General features: G+C 40.0%; 1 protein-coding gene across 2 annotated transcripts in view; it reads left to right on the forward strand.

Moving 5' to 3' along the window:
• The window catches only part of LOC124605244, a 103,906-nt gene extending 85,696 nt beyond the window's left edge, over positions 1-18,210 (forward strand). For both annotated transcript variants that reach the window (XM_047136800.1, XM_047136809.1), the window contains 4 exons: positions 1,107-1,274; positions 11,289-11,486; positions 11,574-11,801; positions 15,838-18,210. In XM_047136800.1, the coding sequence (XP_046992756.1) occupies positions 1,107-1,274; positions 11,289-11,486; positions 11,574-11,801; positions 15,838-16,710 (1,467 nt within the window). In that variant the 3' untranslated portion in view covers positions 16,711-18,210. The remainder of the gene's footprint in view (positions 1-1,106; positions 1,275-11,288; positions 11,487-11,573; positions 11,802-15,837) is intronic.
• Positions 18,211-18,735: the final 525 nt, after the last annotated feature.

Raw genomic sequence — 18,735 nt, forward strand, 5'->3', positions numbered from 1 at the left:
CAACATTCTTCAGATCAATAAATATCTTGTACCACACACCTTCTAAAGTAGCCTGTGTTCTTTCTCAGTATTCAGTCTAACCCCATATCAAATTTTATCAAAAACAGTTCAGCAGTTTTGTCGGAAAAGGTAACATAGATCAAACAATGGAAAATCCAGGATGGAATGTAACAAGGTAACACAGAGTTACCTTTTGCATTTATGATGGTAGAATGGTTGTATCTTGGATATTATACGAGACTTTCCTTCTTCTATTTGCAGTTTTTTGATGAAGTTATTTTAATACCTACGCATTGTAAATGGATGGACTAACAGCCCTTTTTGTGGAATTTTATGGTACTGTCTGTGATTCGTATTGGTTCTTGTTAGGTGTATGCACTGTCACGTCCTTCTAGCCCCTTGGCAGATCGAACTACACAGTGCCTTGATTGCCTCAGTGACGTCCTCTGCTGGGTGCTCATAGGATAAATGTTGGTTATATTTGCCTTTTATATGCCACTTGTCTTCTGGTCTTCAGCTGTTAAACTCTTGGTTTTTTCAGCTCACTACACATGAGAGTGCATGTGCTTGACTCAACATACTGACTGACCCAACCACCATGCATGTGTGATTTTTTTTTTTAATTGAGTGAGCCAGCTTTATGCAGACTGTCATTTTTTGTAATTCTTTGTGTGGACTTTAAACTAGCCTTTCCGTCCAGTCTGTTCTGTAGTCAGCACCTGAAGATGGATCTCTAATGCTTTGAAACCAGTTGTGCAATAGAATAATAAATTCTTAGTGCAGTTAGAGGAGCATATTCTTACTTCATGGACTGTGTGTTTGGCTTAAAAAGTAGTTGAATGCTGTAGCAATTGATTGTGTTTTTAAGATTACAATTGGTAATCTCCCAGACATGAATTTTACACTAGATAGGAGTGAAAGCATTTGTTACACATTATTTTAATACCAATTTTATTTACTAATGTTGTGCAGCACTAGCGGAGCCTGTATACACACTACATTAACTGGAACATCTGTAAACTCAACATTCCTGGGACACATTAGTTTCTGCTCATTCAGCATCTGTCACAAAGAAGTAATTTTTTTTTTTTTTTTTTTTTTTGCAGATGGTTGGAAGTCCGGGCCAGATGATGCCAATGATGCCTGCTGGCATCCCATCTGTACCACGTCTTACAATAATGCCACCAAGCACTGCAAGCGCAGTGGCTTCCGTTCCAGCCCCCGTAGCTTTGGTTCCAAACATCTCTGCTGCAAGCAATTCCATTACTATACAGGTAAAGTGTCATACAATAATACAGTATTATTGGGTAAATGTTATGATGTGGACCATGTCATAATACAAAAGTCACTTGTCTAAAGACCGACATTGCTGGCCTTCAGATCAAAGAGAATTATATATGCATCACATATGCTTCAAATAAGACTTGCAGCTCAGTACAGAATTTGCGACATAACCTAGAGTACTTCACATTTAATAGATATAAAGGACTAACAAAGGAAATGTTCATAGCTAAAGTGTGTAATTATGTAAGAGCTGGGCACATTTGGAGCAGATAGGTTCCAATTTACAATATGGATTGTTTTAAACTCCTATGGACAACAGAAAACTCGTTTCTGTGATTAGCTAAGCAGGTCTTTTGCTGATATGTGATTGAAATGACGTAGATTGAAAAGTGTTTAAATTTTATGGTAGCGTGTCATTACAGAATAATTGTAATTTAGGCTACTCATGAATTCTGTGAAGCCTTGCAAGGTGACTTTTGAGATAAGTACAAGTTTTGACTTCTTCCCAACCCTGGAGTGCCATCTCTGATGAGTGTGTTAGTGAAGTATTCTAACCCGTGGTTTGTTACACAAAAACTAGCAGAGCTTGTCACTATGAATAAAATAACAACTGTTACTTTACCACAATAGATTTATTGACATTAACCAGACCTCAATTTTTAACTTCATTAAGAGTGATATCGTCCTCTTGACTGGTTGACCCTGACTGCTCATCCCTCCTAGTCCATGGTGTTTAACACAATCACACCAGTCGCATACCAGCGGTAGCTTGCACTCAGCTCTCTTATTGGTCGGCACGTGCCCCGCTAGGACTCTCACCAGAGTCACCCATAGGCCACGTGTACCAGCAGTGACTCATGCAGGAGTCGTCATATCTTGGCGTGTACCATCGGTGGCTCACTCTGTTTAACATAAGTTAGTGAAAAAGAATAAGTGTTATTTTATTTCATCTGAAAAATATAACTAACAAAATTTCTATAGTAAGAAAACACAATTCAGTGTCATAAAGTTAACTAAATATAATACACACATCAAAAAAAGTTTTGCATCACCTCGGTTGCAAGAGTTTCGTAAACTGTACAGATATTTGGAATAGAGATCAACATAAACACCATTTCCACCATTTTTATTGCTCATGAAAACCACACATTGCAGGTTGTACCACGATGCAGTGAGACCTTCAGAGGTGGTAGTCCAGATTGCTGGACACACCGGTACCTGTAATACCCAGCAGCACTTCCTCTTGCATTGATGCATGCCTGTATTCCTCATGGCATACTATCCACAAGTTCATCAAGGCACCGTTGGTCCAGATGTCCCACTCCTCAGCAGTTCGGCGTGGATTCCTCAGAGTGGTTTGTGGGTCATGCCGTCCACAAACAGCCCTTTTCAGTCTATCCCAGGCATGGTCGATAGGGTTCATATCTGGAGAACGTGGTGGCCACTCTAGTCGAGCGATGTCGTTATCCTGAAGGAAGTCATTCACAAGATGTGCATGGTGGGGGTGCGAATTGTCGTCAATGAAGACGAATGCCTCACCATTATGCTGATGATATGGTTGCACTATCGGTTGGAGGATGGCATTCACATATCGTACAGCAGTTACAGTGCCTTCCATGTCCACCAGCGGTGTAAGGTGGCCCCGCATAATGCCACCCAAAAACAGCAGGGAACCCCAACTGTGCTGCAATCGCTATACAGTGTATGTAAGGTGTTCAGCCTGACCGGGTTGTGTCCAAACACGTCTCTGACGATTTTCTGGTTGAAGGTGTATGCGACACTCATCAGTGAAGAGAACGTGATGCCGATCCTGAGCGATCCATTCGGCATGTTGTTGCGCCCATCTCTACCGCACTGTATGGTTGCATGGTGTCGTGGTTGCAAAGGTGGACCTCACCATGGACGACAGGAGTGAAGTTGCGCATCATGCAGTCTGTTGCGCACAGTTTGAGTCGTAACACGACGTCCATTGGCTGCACGAAAAATGTTATTCGACATGGAGGCATTGCTGTCAGGGTAGCAGTCATCCACTGCAGTAGTAGCCCTTGGGCAGCCTGAGGGAGGCGGGTCATCATCAGTTCCTGTCTCTGTGTCCGAACAACATTACTTTGGTTCACTCCGAGACACCTGGACGCTTCCCTTGTCTGTCTTCAGTTCTGGGAACTGGGCTGATGTAAAACCTTTTTTGATGTGTGTATTATAATAAACAGAAATTTAACTGTAAAAACATAATACTTAAAAATATTACAAACTTGGTTTTTCCATGCAATTAAGGCCATTCGTAACATTCCTTGCATTTTTTGCTTGACTTTTTGCAGGCTGTCTGTATGATTCAAGAAAATGTCACTCTTTTTTAAAGTATTTCTTTCATTTTTTATTTGTTCAATGCAGTGAACTCAAACATGATCAAGAATTTTTTCTCTAACAAGGTGTATATGACCCGGGACAAACGGGAAATCCGGGAAAAACCCAGGAATTTTTTGATCCGGGAGAAAGCTGGGAAAAACCTGGGAATTTTTCGGAATTGCGAGAATTTTTCATTATTTTAGCTTTCAGTTAAATTTTTGTAATTTTGACTGCAGAATTGATTCTCTAGCAAAGAATGTTATTGTATCCTGCTACTGGAGAATGATACTGCAGCAATAAAATATAAAAGAGAGGGAAAAAAATAAAACTTCAGTGGCAAAGGAAATGTGCAATTTACAACAACAAAAAACCGTGCACACACAAGCGTTGGAAAATAGCAAAAATATGTCAAAGGCCGTAGGGCGCAGACTGTAATTCTTCGTAACAATAAACTGCTTGCTATGAGCATGACATCACAACTGTTCACATTAGGTTCATTTGAGCAATTGCCAGCGGTCTGTTGCTCATGCGCATTTGATTCATGTATAAGCAGTACCTTCTGCCGCTACTTGAAGTTTGGCTGTTAGCTGTATCGGTAGTAGCAGCAAGCAGCCAGATGCAAACGAGTAAAATTTTTCTCGCGCGCTCTAGCTGCCAGATTCATGTTTTCACAGAGTTGTCTGAGTTGTAGTGGGGACGGGGTTAACTTCCACGTGACCCGTGTTTACGTTAAGTGATTTCGCTGCTTCTCTTCGTGTACAGCTCCCATGTAAAATGAAAACAAAATTGCTTTCTGTGGCTGGGAGCTATCAAAGTGAATTAAAATGCATTCACATAATTACGGAGGGCAAAAATATATTATTAATTTCAGTTTTCTGATTTTATTTTATTTCTAAGTTAATAGCAGTCAAGCTTAAGCCTTGCAGAACAGTGAAGTTATTTTTGCAAGTTTTACTAAAGAAATTTGGCTTTATTAATCTTTCCACCAAGTCAATCATTTTATTTGAAACGAAGTGTTTCATTTCACAGTATTGGCTAGTTCCAACTGTTCACTGAATTTCAAGTGCACGTTATCATCTTCTGCCATATACGGCATTATGCCATAATACAGAACCAAAAATGAGATCGTAGAGTACTGGTACCTCAAAAAAGTTTACATCCCAAAAACCACACTGAAAAGCTTAATATCAGATGGGACCTACTTCATTGTGAATCTGGAAAAAGCCAATTTGCACTTCAAGCCGAATTATGCATTTTAGTATGGTTTACAAAATTCCGATGCTCTGTGTAGTATCCTCTGATGCCCTGTTTCTTTTATGGTGTAATGTAAGCTCTCTTAGTGCTTTATACACACAAACATATGGGCTTCCTACACCACTGCAGTTGCACACGCACAATAGTGCCTGTTTTCTGATGCTCTCTGGCAACTGGTAACTCGAACCTATTTCTAACAATCTCTGGATAGTATTGCAAACAGTGGTCGAAAAGCGTTACTTTCAAAGTAAATTTCTTTTTACGCAAGATGAATTATGTTACGTGTGAGAAAGTGGGATGGATATCTAAATCACAGAGCGTTCGAAACTGAACAGTTTGAGGACCAGCCACTTACACGAATTTCGAGCCGAGACATTAATGGCATAATTTTAAATTTACTGACACATTTGTGTGATGTGTCTTAAAGTATAACACACGCAAAAAAAAAGATCAATATTAAATGTGAAAGCTTAACTTCTGTTGTAGCGTATTAATCTTAGAGACTAATGTTAGACATGAAAGCTTAGCTTTTCTTGTAGATATACGGTACTGTGTACATTAATGTAAACCGTTAGTGCGAACTGATCTTGCTGTTGGCTGACTATAACACGTGTTCAATGCTCTGAATAGCTGCTGTCATCGGCTGGCGAGATCTCTTGGCTTGAGATATGACTCGCTTACAAAAGGACATCGCAACCTCGGTTTCAACGCTCCGGAAACTAACGCGCTGTGTTTGGTGCAATTTGAATTTAGACTTTCGTAATACGAAAATATGCAGTGTGTATGTTGCTGCACATCAAAGGTCTTTCCAAAACTTCTCTCCTGTTTTTTTTTTTTTTTTTTTTTAAGTCCCTCCAAAACTTCTCTGCCCTGTCTCTTCTTTTTTTCCGAGAAGTTCTATGCGATTGTATAAAACGTTAACCATTCAAAGGATTGATAAGTTTTACAGTTCCGAGGGAAAGTCTACGTAAAACCTACTGTCACTTAGCACAGAAAAAGTGTATTTTCGCCCGGGAAGAAGCATATTTATTAAACGGGATATCCGGGAGAAATCCGGGAATTTTTTTCCCTTGTTCCCGTATACACCCTGTCTAAATTTTAATGTAGTTTTGTTTGTTACACAGTCTTTGATTTATACGGGGTGTTCCAAAAATTGACAGCAAAACTTCAGGAATGGATTTCTCATCTAACAACAAGGAAAAAAGCTTGTATGCCTCTGCTCTAAAATGCACACCTTAAGAGCTATGAGCACCTCTTTGTCTTTGATGCTCTGATACAAATCTCTTGTTCTGCAAGCTCTTTGCTCTGCATACTTTTTTGGGGGGGGTGTAGTGTGGACAAAAAAAAAAAACTCCAGTAAACGTAGGCTCTAAAATGCATACCTTAAGAGCTATGAGCAATTTTCAGTAGAAGAAAAGTGTTTCACAGTAGTGAAGATCGAGTGTTCATACCTCTTAATGTGTGTATTTTAGAGTGCATGTCTACTGGACATTTTTTCTTATTTTGTTTCATACTACCTCCTCCAAAAATATGAAAAGCAAAGAGTTTGCAGTAGAAGGGAATTTTTTTCACAGTATTGAAGATTAAGTGCTCATAGCTCTTAAATATGCATTTTAGAGTCCACTTTAACTAGACGTTTTTTCATCTTGTTAGATGAGGATTCCGTTCCTGACGTTTTGCTGTTGATTTTTGGAACATCATGTATACCGTGCATTTATTAATCAATTCCCATGCATAAATTGTGTAACAGTTTTTCTATACCATTTAATGGCTGCAGTAACACTTAGTTTGTCAGATTAATTGACACTCTTTTGTATGTGTTAATATTACAAAAAAAAAATAGTAATCATCATCATCATTGTGCTTCAGTTTACCTATCCCTTGGCCAATTGTACTAATGTGATTCTCGCATGTAGTTAACATACACACTAGTCTTTTGTCAGTCCATTTAAAAATTCAGCTTTCATACATCATTATTTCGCTCTGTACTTCGTTTGCCTATGTCAGTAGGAATCTTTTGTTTATCTTTTGTTTATTTTGACAGCACCACAAATAAATTAACAAAAAGCTTCAGTCAAAGGGAGACTCACGTAATAGCTGCTTATAAATAATTTACAGCTCTTGAATAATAATCCATTTACAACATCATTTTAATGTTGTTTTCTCAATTGTTGCATTTCCTTTGGTGTATGTGTCAATAAGTATAACCTTCAAGAAGACACAGTTTATATACTTCTGACCATACTTACAGTGCTCGCCTGATTATTGGCAAAAACCAAGTCATCTTCTCCTTGAAACTATACTTTTGCCAATAGGTGTTTTTGCAAGATTTAATGGCATTTTTGAAAGTATCAGCAATTGCTTGTACAATATTCCAAGTTTTGTTCAATTGATCTTCAGATTTAGCTAATTTATTGTCCAAAACCCGTATAAGTTTCCATATGGATATTTTTCAATTGTGTGCCGTGGCATTTTTTGTGTGTGTATACGTATAGATGTCCTTTTCAGAACAATATAATGTGTTTTCTGGTGTGGCACTATACCCATAATAAGCAGTATGCCAACAAAAGTATTCATTTTGCCTCTCACCACAGGCTGCTAGGTATGTTGGCATCTTCTGCTGCTAGATAAACAATGTAAGCATTGCCCTGCATATTTGTTTCATCAGGTATCATTCAAAATATATGATAAGTGAAGAACAATTTGTATAAAGGAACAGTTACTGCGGTCAACATTTTCAACTAACAATTCTTCCTATAAGAATGAATCGGACTTGGAATCCTCCTCAGCGGTAGATTGTTCACTTCATTAACTAATTATTCATCTTCATTTCACACATGAACAAAATCCTTGTCTCAAGAGATTAGAGTATTCTTGGTGTTCTACTTTTTTTCTTCTTGTAATTACATATTCATAATATGAATCATTTACACAAACGAACAAAAGAAACTGGTACACTTGCCTAATATTGTGTAGGGCCCTCACGAGCACGCAGAAGTGCCGCAACACGATGTGGCATTGATTCGACTAATGTCTGAAGTAGTGCTGGAGGGAATTAGACACAATGAGTCCTGCAGGGCTGTCCATAAATCCGTAAGAGTAAAAGGGGATGAAGATGTCTTCTGAACAGCACTTTGCAAGGCATCCCAGGTATGCTCAATAATGATCATGTCTGAGGAGTTGGGTGGCCAAGGCAAGTGCTTAAACTCAGAAGTGTGTTCCTGGAGCCACTCTGTAGCAGTTCTGGATGTGTGTGGTGTCACATTGTCATGTCCATCAGAATGCACTAGGGACATGAATGGATGCAGGTGACCAGACGGGATGCTTATGTACGTGTCACTTGTCAGAGGTATATCTAGATGTATCAGGGGTCCCACATGACTCCAACTGCACACGCCCCACACAGTTACAGAGCATCCACCAGCTTGAACAGACCTGTGCAGACTTGCTAGGTCCAGGGGTTCATGAGGTTGTCTCCATACCCATACACGTACATCTGCTCGATACAATTTGAAAAGAGACTCTTCCAAGCAGACAACATGTTTCCACTCATCAACAAGCCATTATCGTTGTTCACAGGCCCAGGCGAGGCGTAAAGCTTTGTGTCGTGCAGAGTCATCAAGGGTATACGAGTGAGCCTTCAGCTTTGAAAGCTCATATCAATGATGTTTCGTTGAATGGTTCTCATGCTGACACTTCTTGATAGCCCAGCATTGAAATCTGGAGCAGTTTGTGGAAGGATTATATTTCAGTGATGTTGAATGATTCTCTTCAGTTGTCGTTGATTCTGTTCCTGCAGTACCTTTTTCTGGCCACAGCGATGCCGGAGACCTGATGTTTTACTGGATTCCTGATATTCACGATACGCTCGTGAAATGGTTTTATTTGGAGATCCCCACTTCATCGCTACCTCGGAGATGACATGTCCCATCACTTGTGTGTCGACTATAACACCACGTTCATTAAATATTGATAACCTGCCATTGTAGGAACAGCAACCGATCTAACAACTGGGCCACTAACTTGTTGGCATTTATAGGCATTGCCGACTGCAGCGCCCTATTCTGCCTGTTTACATATCTGTATTTGAACACACATGGCTACACCAGTTTCTTTGACGCTAAATTGTATTTCCACATCCGTATTATCTCTTATTGATGTGGGCAAAAATTAAAAGAAGGAAAATTCCAACCACGTCTCTAGTTACGCGTACTGTAAAAATGTGTGGTCAGGGTGAACAAGCAGCATGAGTATTCCATAGCTTCCAACATGTGATGGTCCAGTATGAATCATAATGAGTATAATTAAATAAGTTACTGCAACACATTAAATGCAGTTAGTTTTGATGTCCCATCAAAATGTCTGTTCACGATCAATATCTCTGGCAACTCTCTACAATGATCGTTCTAAACAACAGTACACTCACGCAATCGAGTACAGGCCTTATTCTGGACTGTTTATTTTGAAGATGGAGTAAGTCCATAAACAAATGAGGTCACTTAATCTGTGATTAAATTAGATTAAACTTTTTCTGTCAGATGATATCTCGTGTGGGTTTTTTGTTTTTTAAGTTATTATTATTATTATTATTATTATTATTATTATTATTATTAAAGAGATGGACTTAAACAACTTTGAAAATAGTTATCAGTACAAGCATGAACATGTTAATAAAGTCAAGAGGCAGCAACACATTTAATCTGTATTTTACTGGTTTAATGCTAGCCTTAATCTAAAGATTTGATCCTATTAAGTACTCTGTCGTCTTGTACTATACCATTTTATTGCTGCCATCAACAGACTCCCACTCCTTTCCCACAATAAATTAAAAAAAATTAAAGCAGTGAGCCCACTGAGGGAGGGCATGTGGCAGTGTATTGAGTTTCATCTACATTTGTTACGTTTCAGTTATTGGTATGTTTGCAGTTGAAGCTCTGGTTCCAGAACAACCTTATTGATCATAATCTTTAATCATGATGTGAGGTATTTGCCACTCTATATGGATAAACCATGATCCGTAATATAAGGCAATTACATTTAAGGTTATGCAATCCTTTTTGTAAAAATAGAAAATTGCACTTACCAGTTAACGATGCTAGTGCCTGTCGATGTAGTACCTTGGCTAGCTACACGCTGTTGCCAGTGTTTCTGGAGGTCTTGGAAGCAAACAGGGAAATTTTCAACTGCAGTGCCTGTAAGCTCATTTGCCACAGCACGTTGAATGTCCACAATTTTCTCGCAGAAACAAGATAAAATCGCACGGCGAGAGGTCAGGTGTATATGGGATTGCAATAAAACTTCTGGCTAGATTAACAGATAAAGCAGTATGGGGTCCTGCATTGTCATGCAGTAAGAACTAGTCCCAAGAGTGCCACAAGTCAGGGTGGCAACATCTATCTACATCTACATCTGCGTGGATACTCTGCAAGTCACATTTAAGTGCCTGGTAGAGGGTTCATCGAACCACCTTCACAATTCTCTATTATTCCAATCTCGTATAGTGCGTGGGAAGAATGAACACCTATATCTTTCCGTACGAGCTCTGATTTCCCTTATTTGATCTTGGTGATTGTTCCTCCCTATGTAAGTCCGTGTCTACAAAATATTTTCGCATTCAGACGAGAAAGTTGGTGATTGGAATTTCGTGATTAGATATCGTCGCAACGAAAAACGCCTTTCTTTTAATGATGTCCATCCCAAACCCTGTATCATTTCTGTGACACTCTCTCCCATATTTCGCGATAATATAAAACGTGCTGCCTTTCTGTGAACATACTTATCGGATATAATCGAGAGGTGAGTTTGTGAACAGAATCCTGCACCAGCAACACCTTCACAGTTATGGACATCTGTAGAGACAGTGTGGCTCAATATTTCTGCAGGGGACTTGCAATGACTTGTTGAGTCCATGCCACATCAAGTTGCTGCACTGTGCCAGGCAAGAGGTGATCCGACACAATATCAGCAGGTATCCCGTGACTTTTGTCACCTCAGTGTAATAGTGTTAATTGTTCATTTTAATCTGATAGCAACATTTGGTGTGTTTCTGGTCAGTTGGACACGGCCATCCCGGGCAGATATAATAGATCCGTAGAACTTCTTTTTCTAATATCTTTGTGTTCCAGCACGGCTTTACTATTGAACAGGAAGGTGGTAGATAGCAATACATATGGAATTGTGTTTGTAAAACTGATAGTTGAGAGGATATTAATTTACTTACAAAATCTTTTCTGCTCTGTTAGGTAGTTCCTCTGTCAAAACCATACTTTTTGTGTACTAAATTAATTGCCATTTATTTGTAGCTACCGGTACTTGTGTGTTGGCTCTCTTTAATTTTAGCATTTGGGAGGAGAGTCCTTTTTCCTTGGTTCTGAGTCATTTCTTTTTCCTTTCATTGATTTCAGAGTGCAAATAGCAAGAATCCAGCAGCAAAGCTTCTTCAGCAGCCCAGTATATCAATTACTCCATTACCTCGACAGACAACTGGAGTATCCCAAGGAAATACTCAAAATTCTAAACATCCTGGTCTGCCAGGTCATCCAGGAACGCCGGGTGCGAAACCCACATTTGTAATTTGTGAAATATGTGATGGTTATATAAAGGTATGTAAACCATGAAAAAAGTTACCAGCTTTTGAGAATTTTGTCTCATTGTTGCCTTACAAATAAAATGTTACATTTCCATTTTAGGATCTGGAGCAGCTTAGGAATCATATGCAGTGGATTCACAAAGTGAAAATTCATCCGAAGATGATATATAATCGGCCACCATTGAACTGTCAAAAATGTCAATTCAGATTTTTCACTGATCAGGGCCTGGAACGTCACTTACTCGGTTCGCATGGGCTTGTTACTTCTAGTATGCAGGACGCATCAAACAAAGGAAAAGATAGTGGCCGGTGTCCAGTCTGTGGACGGGTGAGTGATGCTATCATTTCTTATGAATATCTTATGTTAAAATAATTAACTTGGCTGTGGTATTGACATTCGTTGATAAGTGATGTAGTCGTGCGACCTGAGCGCCATGTCACAGATTGCACGGCCCCTCCCGCTGGAGGTTGAAGTCCTCCCTCGGGCATGGGTGTGTGTATTGTTCTTAGCATAAGTTAGTTTAAGTAGTGTAAGTCTAGGGACTGATGACCTTAGCATGGTCCCTTAGGAATTCACGCACATTTGAACATTTTTTGAGTGATGTAGTTCAACTGTTGCCTTATGACAGATTCAGGGTGAAGGAGACATCTTGAAATAATGTAACGTTTTCATGATTGAACCTTCATATAAGGTTAAACTGTGTCCCAGACTAGAACACAGACCACTATACCATTTTCTGGTACTATTTTTCTTACCTGACATGCCCCAAGATTTATGGGAAGTGGTCACTGATGTTGTTCATTTGTTACTGCTCGACTGTTAGGTGTCCTGTTGATTCCACTTTTGTTGATACAGTTGGCATAATATTATGCACTACTGCCAGTTAGCAGTATATAACTGTAAGACAAATAAGATTTCCCTTTGCAGCAATGAGCTTAAACTGTATCAGTTGAATGTGTCCTTTGTGTTATTGAGAATCGGTAGCTTAGGGATATAGAAATTGAACCAGCTTCATTATTTCATTTTCATCATATACTGACTTCCACACTCAACAGATATAAAAAAAATTTCATGCACTGACATTTGGAACTGCTTTCACAGTGTCCGTAATCTTACTCAGTAGCAGAAAAGAGCCATTATTATGTTAGCACCAGACTTTCATACACTCTTTGTTTGGGAAGGCATATAGTTGGTGTACTTCCATCACTAATTCATTTCTTTTTATCTGTTGGCTTATAGGTATACAATCTCTTCATCCAAAACTGGAAAGAAAGAAAAAAAATAGCTTCCCCTGTCTTTATAGTCATAGTGGTTAGGTGAGAAATTGTCTCTCTCACCTAATGGAGTTGTGAGAGTTCATATGCCATTGTGGAAATTACTGTCTTTCCATTAGCATGCTTTGTGTTGTGACAGGTATTCATATAATAGTTATTTGACAGTTAGATTCACCGATTGTAATTGGAGGTACAGTAGACATTGATTTTCTGTTCCTTGTGTATGTCTGATAATGTGTTGAATCTTCTTTGCCGAGCCAAATTTTTGTGTTTGATAAATAATTTCAACCAATGGAAAATTCAAGATGGAATATAACAATATTATGAAAAGGAAACTTGCCACTCACCATATAGTGGAGGTGCTGAATCACTGATTGGCACAACAAAAAGGCTGTCACAAATAAGCTTCAGGTCAGCAAGGCTTTTGTCAAAAATAGACCCCCCCCCCCCCCCACACACACACACACACACACACACACACATGACTGCAGTCTGTCAACTGAAGCCACACTGTGAGCAGCAGCAGCAGCAGCACTGCGTGATGGGGGTGGTGACTGGGTAGGGTAAGGAGGAGACTGGGGCGGGCAGGTGGTGGGATAGTATGGTAGAGGTGGGGGATGTGAAGTTCTGATGAGGGAGTGCACGGGAATGATGTGATGGGAAGGTTGGGCAGCTATGTGCAGTCAGGAGGTTAGATGGAGGGCAGGGCAGAAATGGAGTGGAGGGGGTAGTGGCAAAGGATAGGAGTAAAAAGACTGGGTGCGATGGTGGGATGAGGGCTGTGTAGTGCTGGAATGGGAACAGGGAAGGGGCTGGATGGGTGAGGACAATGACAAACGAAGGTTGAGGCCAGAAGGATTATGGGAATGTCAGGCCAGAAGGATTACCTGAATGTCGGATATGTTGCAGGAAAAGTTCCCACCTGCACAATTCAGAAAAGCTGGTGTTTGTGGGAAGGATCCATATGGCACAGGCTGTGAAGCAGTCAATTGAAATGAAGGATATCGTGTTGGGAAGTGTGCTCAACAACAAGGTGGTCCACTTGTTTTTTGACTGCAGTTTGTCAGTGGCCATCCATGCAGACAGACAGCTTGTTGGTTGTCATGCCCACATAGAATGCAGCACAGTGGTTGCAGCTGAGCTTGTGGATTACATGATTGGTTTCACAGGTAGCACTGCCTTGGATGGAATAGGTGATATTTGTGACTGGACTGGAGTAGATGGTGGAGGGAGGATGCGTGGGATAGGTCTTGCATCTAGGTCTGTTACAGGGATATGAGCCATGAGGTAAGGGGATGGGAGCAGGAGTTCGGTAGGGATGGATGAGTATATTGTGTGGGTTTGATGGACAGCAGAATATCACTGTGAGAGGGGTGGGAAGGGTATTGGGCAAGATATTTCTCATTTCAGGGCACGATGAGAGGTAGTCGTAACCCTGGCAGATAATGCAATTGCTACTAGAGCCCTGGGTGGCACTGATTTATGAAGGGGAATGCTCCTCTGTGGCTGGATAGTGAGATTTTGGGAGGTGGTGGGAAACTGGAGAGATAACGTAATGGAAGATTTGTTTTTGTACAAGGTTATCCTCGCATTTTTGTACAAAAACAAATCACCCGTGCCTTATCTTTCCAGTCTCCCTCCATCTCCCAAAAGTCTCACCGTCAGGCCACAATAGAACATTTCCCTCGTAACTCAATACCATCCAGGACTGGAGCAACTGAATTAAATTCTCCGCCAGAACTTCAACTACCTTTAATCGTACCCAGAAATGAGAAACATCTTGCCCACTATCCTTCCCACCCCTCCCACAGTGATATTCTGCCGTCCACCGAATTTACATAATATACTCGTCTCTCTCTACACAACCCTGCTTCCAATCCCTTATGTCATAGCTCATATCCCTTTAATACACCTAGATGCAAGACCAGTCCCATAAATCCTCCCACCACCACCGCCGCCACCACCACCACCACCACGTACTCCAGTCCAGTCGCAAAGATCACCTATCCCATCAAAGGCAGGGCTACCTGTGAAACCAGTCATGTGAGCAACAAGCTGACTGACCGCATTGAAAGGCCACCAACAAAATGTGGTCAAAAAACGAGTGGACCAACCTGTTTCTGAGAACGCTGCCAAACATGACATCCTTCATTTCAGTGACTGCTTCACAGGCTGTGCCATATGGTTCCTTCCCACCAACACCAGTTTTCCTGAATTGTGCAGGCACGAACTTTCCCTGCAATACATCCCGTGTTCCCGTAACACTGTCCTCGCCCATCCAGACCCTTCCCTGTTCGTATTCAGCTACTACACAGCCCTCATTCCACCATCGCATCCAGTCCTTTTACTTCTCTCCTTTAGCCGCTACCCCCTCCACCGCTCCCCTGCCCTCCGTCTAACCTCCTGACTGCACATAGCTGCCCAACCCTCCCTCCACCTCATTCCCACGCACTCCCCCATCAGCACTTCATGTCCCCTACCCTACTATTCCACCACCTGTCCGCCCCAGCGTCCACCTTATCCCCACCCAGTCACCACTCCCATCATGCACTGGTGCAGCTGCTGCTCACAGTGTGGCTTCAGTTGCCAATGACTGCAGTCTCGTGTGTGTGTGTGTGTGGTCTATTCTTGGCGAAGGCCTTGCTGGCCTGAAGCTTATTTGTAACAGCCTTTTTGTTGTGGCTATCTGCAACGCAGCATCTCTGCTACATGGTCCATGGCAACTTTCCTTTTCATAATATTGTTAAATAATTTCATTATTTGCATATATTGTGCTAAATTTGAAGCATATAGTACTTCCAGCAGTGTACGTCAGTAATAGTTGTGATCAACTGACTTCTGTTGTGCATCTCTTTGCCATTAGTTCTATATATCCATGAATTGAGGTTGTAAATTATTGGTGCATAGTACATGCTGTTTCACATCATGCCTAATTATGTACATCATGTGAAAATCTTAAGTTATGAATTTATTATTTCCGAGTCCTATTTTTAGTGTCGTGTGTTGTGCTTTCTCTCTGTAGTTTGTTTGAAATAAAATAATTTGTTTACAAGAATGCTGTGTAATTACATAGGTTTCTTTCATTCCAGGTTTATCAATGGAAACTTCTTAGTCATGTTGCAAGGGATCACAATATGTCTCTAAAACCAGCACACCTGTCATACAAATGCACAGTATGCACGGCAACATTTGGAATGTATAAACAGTTTGAGAACCACGTGTATTCTGCTCACAGTGTAGTTGCAAAGAGAGGTGTCGTGGACAAGAAAACTACGCAGCCACCAAGATTGCAGTCAGGTGACACCATACTGAAGCCATTGAAAATTAATGACGAGATAACAATAATTCCACAGCCAGCAAGACCACGCCCAGGTCCTGCAAGTAGAACAGGTGCAATACCGGCAGCAATGCAGCAAAAACAGGAAAAGGTCTATTACTGTGAACAGTGTGAGGCAACATTTGATGGTCCGTCAGGTTATATTATGTATGTGGGCCACATGAAACGCCGACACCTGCGATTGTGTAATGTGAAAGTGTGTAGGTTGGAAGACTGTCCAACTTGTAGTCAGCATGTGTCACAGGAGGTACTTGACCATATAGCAGATAATAAGAGTGGTGTTGATGTTATTGAACTCTCTGATGATGAATTATTAATAGCAGGTCAGGGTCGGAATGAAATAACTATAACTAAAGTACCCTGTGCCCCAGGACCAAAGAGATTCAAGCATAAGCTTCAGCAGAGAAGTAATGTACAAGTAATAGAACTAGAAGATAGCCCAGCAAAAAACAAAACTAATGATGACACTCCATTCCGAGAAAATGGGGAAGACTCACTGCATGCAGTAAAAGAACGGTTACGAAGAAGGAAGAGCCTAGAGATAAGTCAGGTTGATTCTGAATGCTCATCTCCCATTTCTGGTGATGATATACCTTCGAAGAGACGCAAATTAGATGATGAATAGTTACTATATCTTGCTATAAGTATGGATTGCTCTTTAGTTGTCTTGCTTAATGTCTTAGCTGTTATTTCGATGGGTAGGAAAAGTATGATACTGAGTTAAAAGTAAGTAAAAATTTCTTCATGTGGAAATTACAGTAATTCTGTATAATTTATAATAGCTCATAATGGTCTGAATCAGTGGTTAGTAAGACTGTTCTCAATTCTGAAATTGTACAGACTGATTATATATATATATATTTGTGTGTGTGTGTGTGTGTGTGTGTGTGTGTGTGTGTGTGTGTGTGTGTGTTTTAAGGAAGGAGCAGACGGAAAACAATAGGTAGTATAAATACTTAACAGTGGAATTTGTGCAGTGTTCTATTTATTTCTGGACACATGTAATAAAAAGAAGCCATCATCTGTATAACAGGGCAACAAATCTGTGTAATCTAAAGAAAGACAGCCACTTTTTTAAGTTTAACCAAAGTGGATTCTATGGTTGTGTTTGTAGAATGTGGTGAAGTTGTATGTGTAAATGTGTAAGCTGCATATTTGCTGACCATATGTGGCTTCTGTAAATCTTATAACTTTATGAAGATTTAGCTGATCTGTGAAAGTGGCTGGAAATGTGTTATTAGGAAGGAAAGTATCATACTAAAATAAACAGGCAGCCAAGTAATACCCGATAAATCAACTGAACTGAGACTCTCCTCAAATTTTGAATTGTATATTTGTTTTACGACTTTCAGTTGTAAGTCAATAGTAGTCGCCTTTTTGTGAGTATACTGTTTCTTATGTTAACTGTTAAATGAAACAATATTCACAATGTAATTTTCCACACAATGTTGTATTTTCGTGCCACAATTATTAAAAAGTAATTTTACACGACTACACTTCAGCGAAGCTTGTAGATCTTATTTTTGTTTACATTATATCATCAACTGCAAATGTGCTGAGGGTCAAGTATCCTGGCAAAACAGCTATTGTGTATGAAGTATGCCAAATTAGCCATGAAATTTTCATACTTTTGATTCTGATATTTGGTGTATGTATTATGTAAACTATTGGAATTTTGTTTTGATGTGAAATAGCTACAAGCTCTTGTGTTTTTCTTATAATCAGGTACATAGAATTTCCTCTCAGGATGGTGTACAGTCTGCAAATTCAGAAATCATATTTGATTTCTAGCCTGAGAATTATGCTTAAGAAGCAACTGCTCTTTAGAATAACTGTGTACTAATCCCTTGAGTGCTTTTATAAATACTGCATATGTGAGCGAATGTAGGTTATCTATGTAAAATATTTATTAGTCTGTGCATCCTCTATTTGTGAAAACATTTTAAACAGTGAAGTGGGAGCATGACATACTGTTTCGGATAAGTGCATTCCATCAGACACAGTGTATTTGTGTGAAACTATTAAGCCAAACTTTGTTTGGGCCTTCATTAAATATTTACATATTTATTTTTTCTTTAATGTAATGTACAGTTTTTATTCTGGAACAAGGAGTATTGAAAAATGATTGCAATGTTGCTTAAGTGATACTGACTTCCTAATAGGCATAGTTCAATTTTGTTCTTGGACAGAAGATTAACAAGGTAAGTACATAATAAAATATTAGTAAAAGACACAATAAATCTAACAGAGGTGGGTAACTAATGCTTTGTCCTAGACATGAGAGGCTGGTGTGGCAAATATGCAAAGATTTAGATTTGGATGTGCAAAGATTTAGATTTGGATGAAAAGGGGAGGGATCCTTGACAGGTTGAAGCTTTGACTCTGTTGGTGGGGTGTGCTCATTGCTCATTTTGAGTGATAACTGTAGTTGCATTGATGTACTGGAAGGACTGTAACTCCTTTTATGAATGGGAATGTTAGCCTTTCCTGATCAACAGATGTAACCAATCAGTCACCAAACCATCACCTGATAGTGGCAGGCCTGTTGTGCAGAGATTCAGAACTATGTTGTGTGGGAGATGGCTGAACTGGTTACTGCATTCTCATAAGTTATATGTTAAAGGCCCTGTCTCTCACTGATAATGAAACA

The sequence above is a fragment of the Schistocerca americana genome, chromosome 1, assembly GCF_021461395.2.
Source record: "Schistocerca americana isolate TAMUIC-IGC-003095 chromosome 1, iqSchAmer2.1, whole genome shotgun sequence".
NCBI lineage: Eukaryota > Metazoa > Arthropoda > Insecta > Orthoptera > Acrididae > Schistocerca > Schistocerca americana.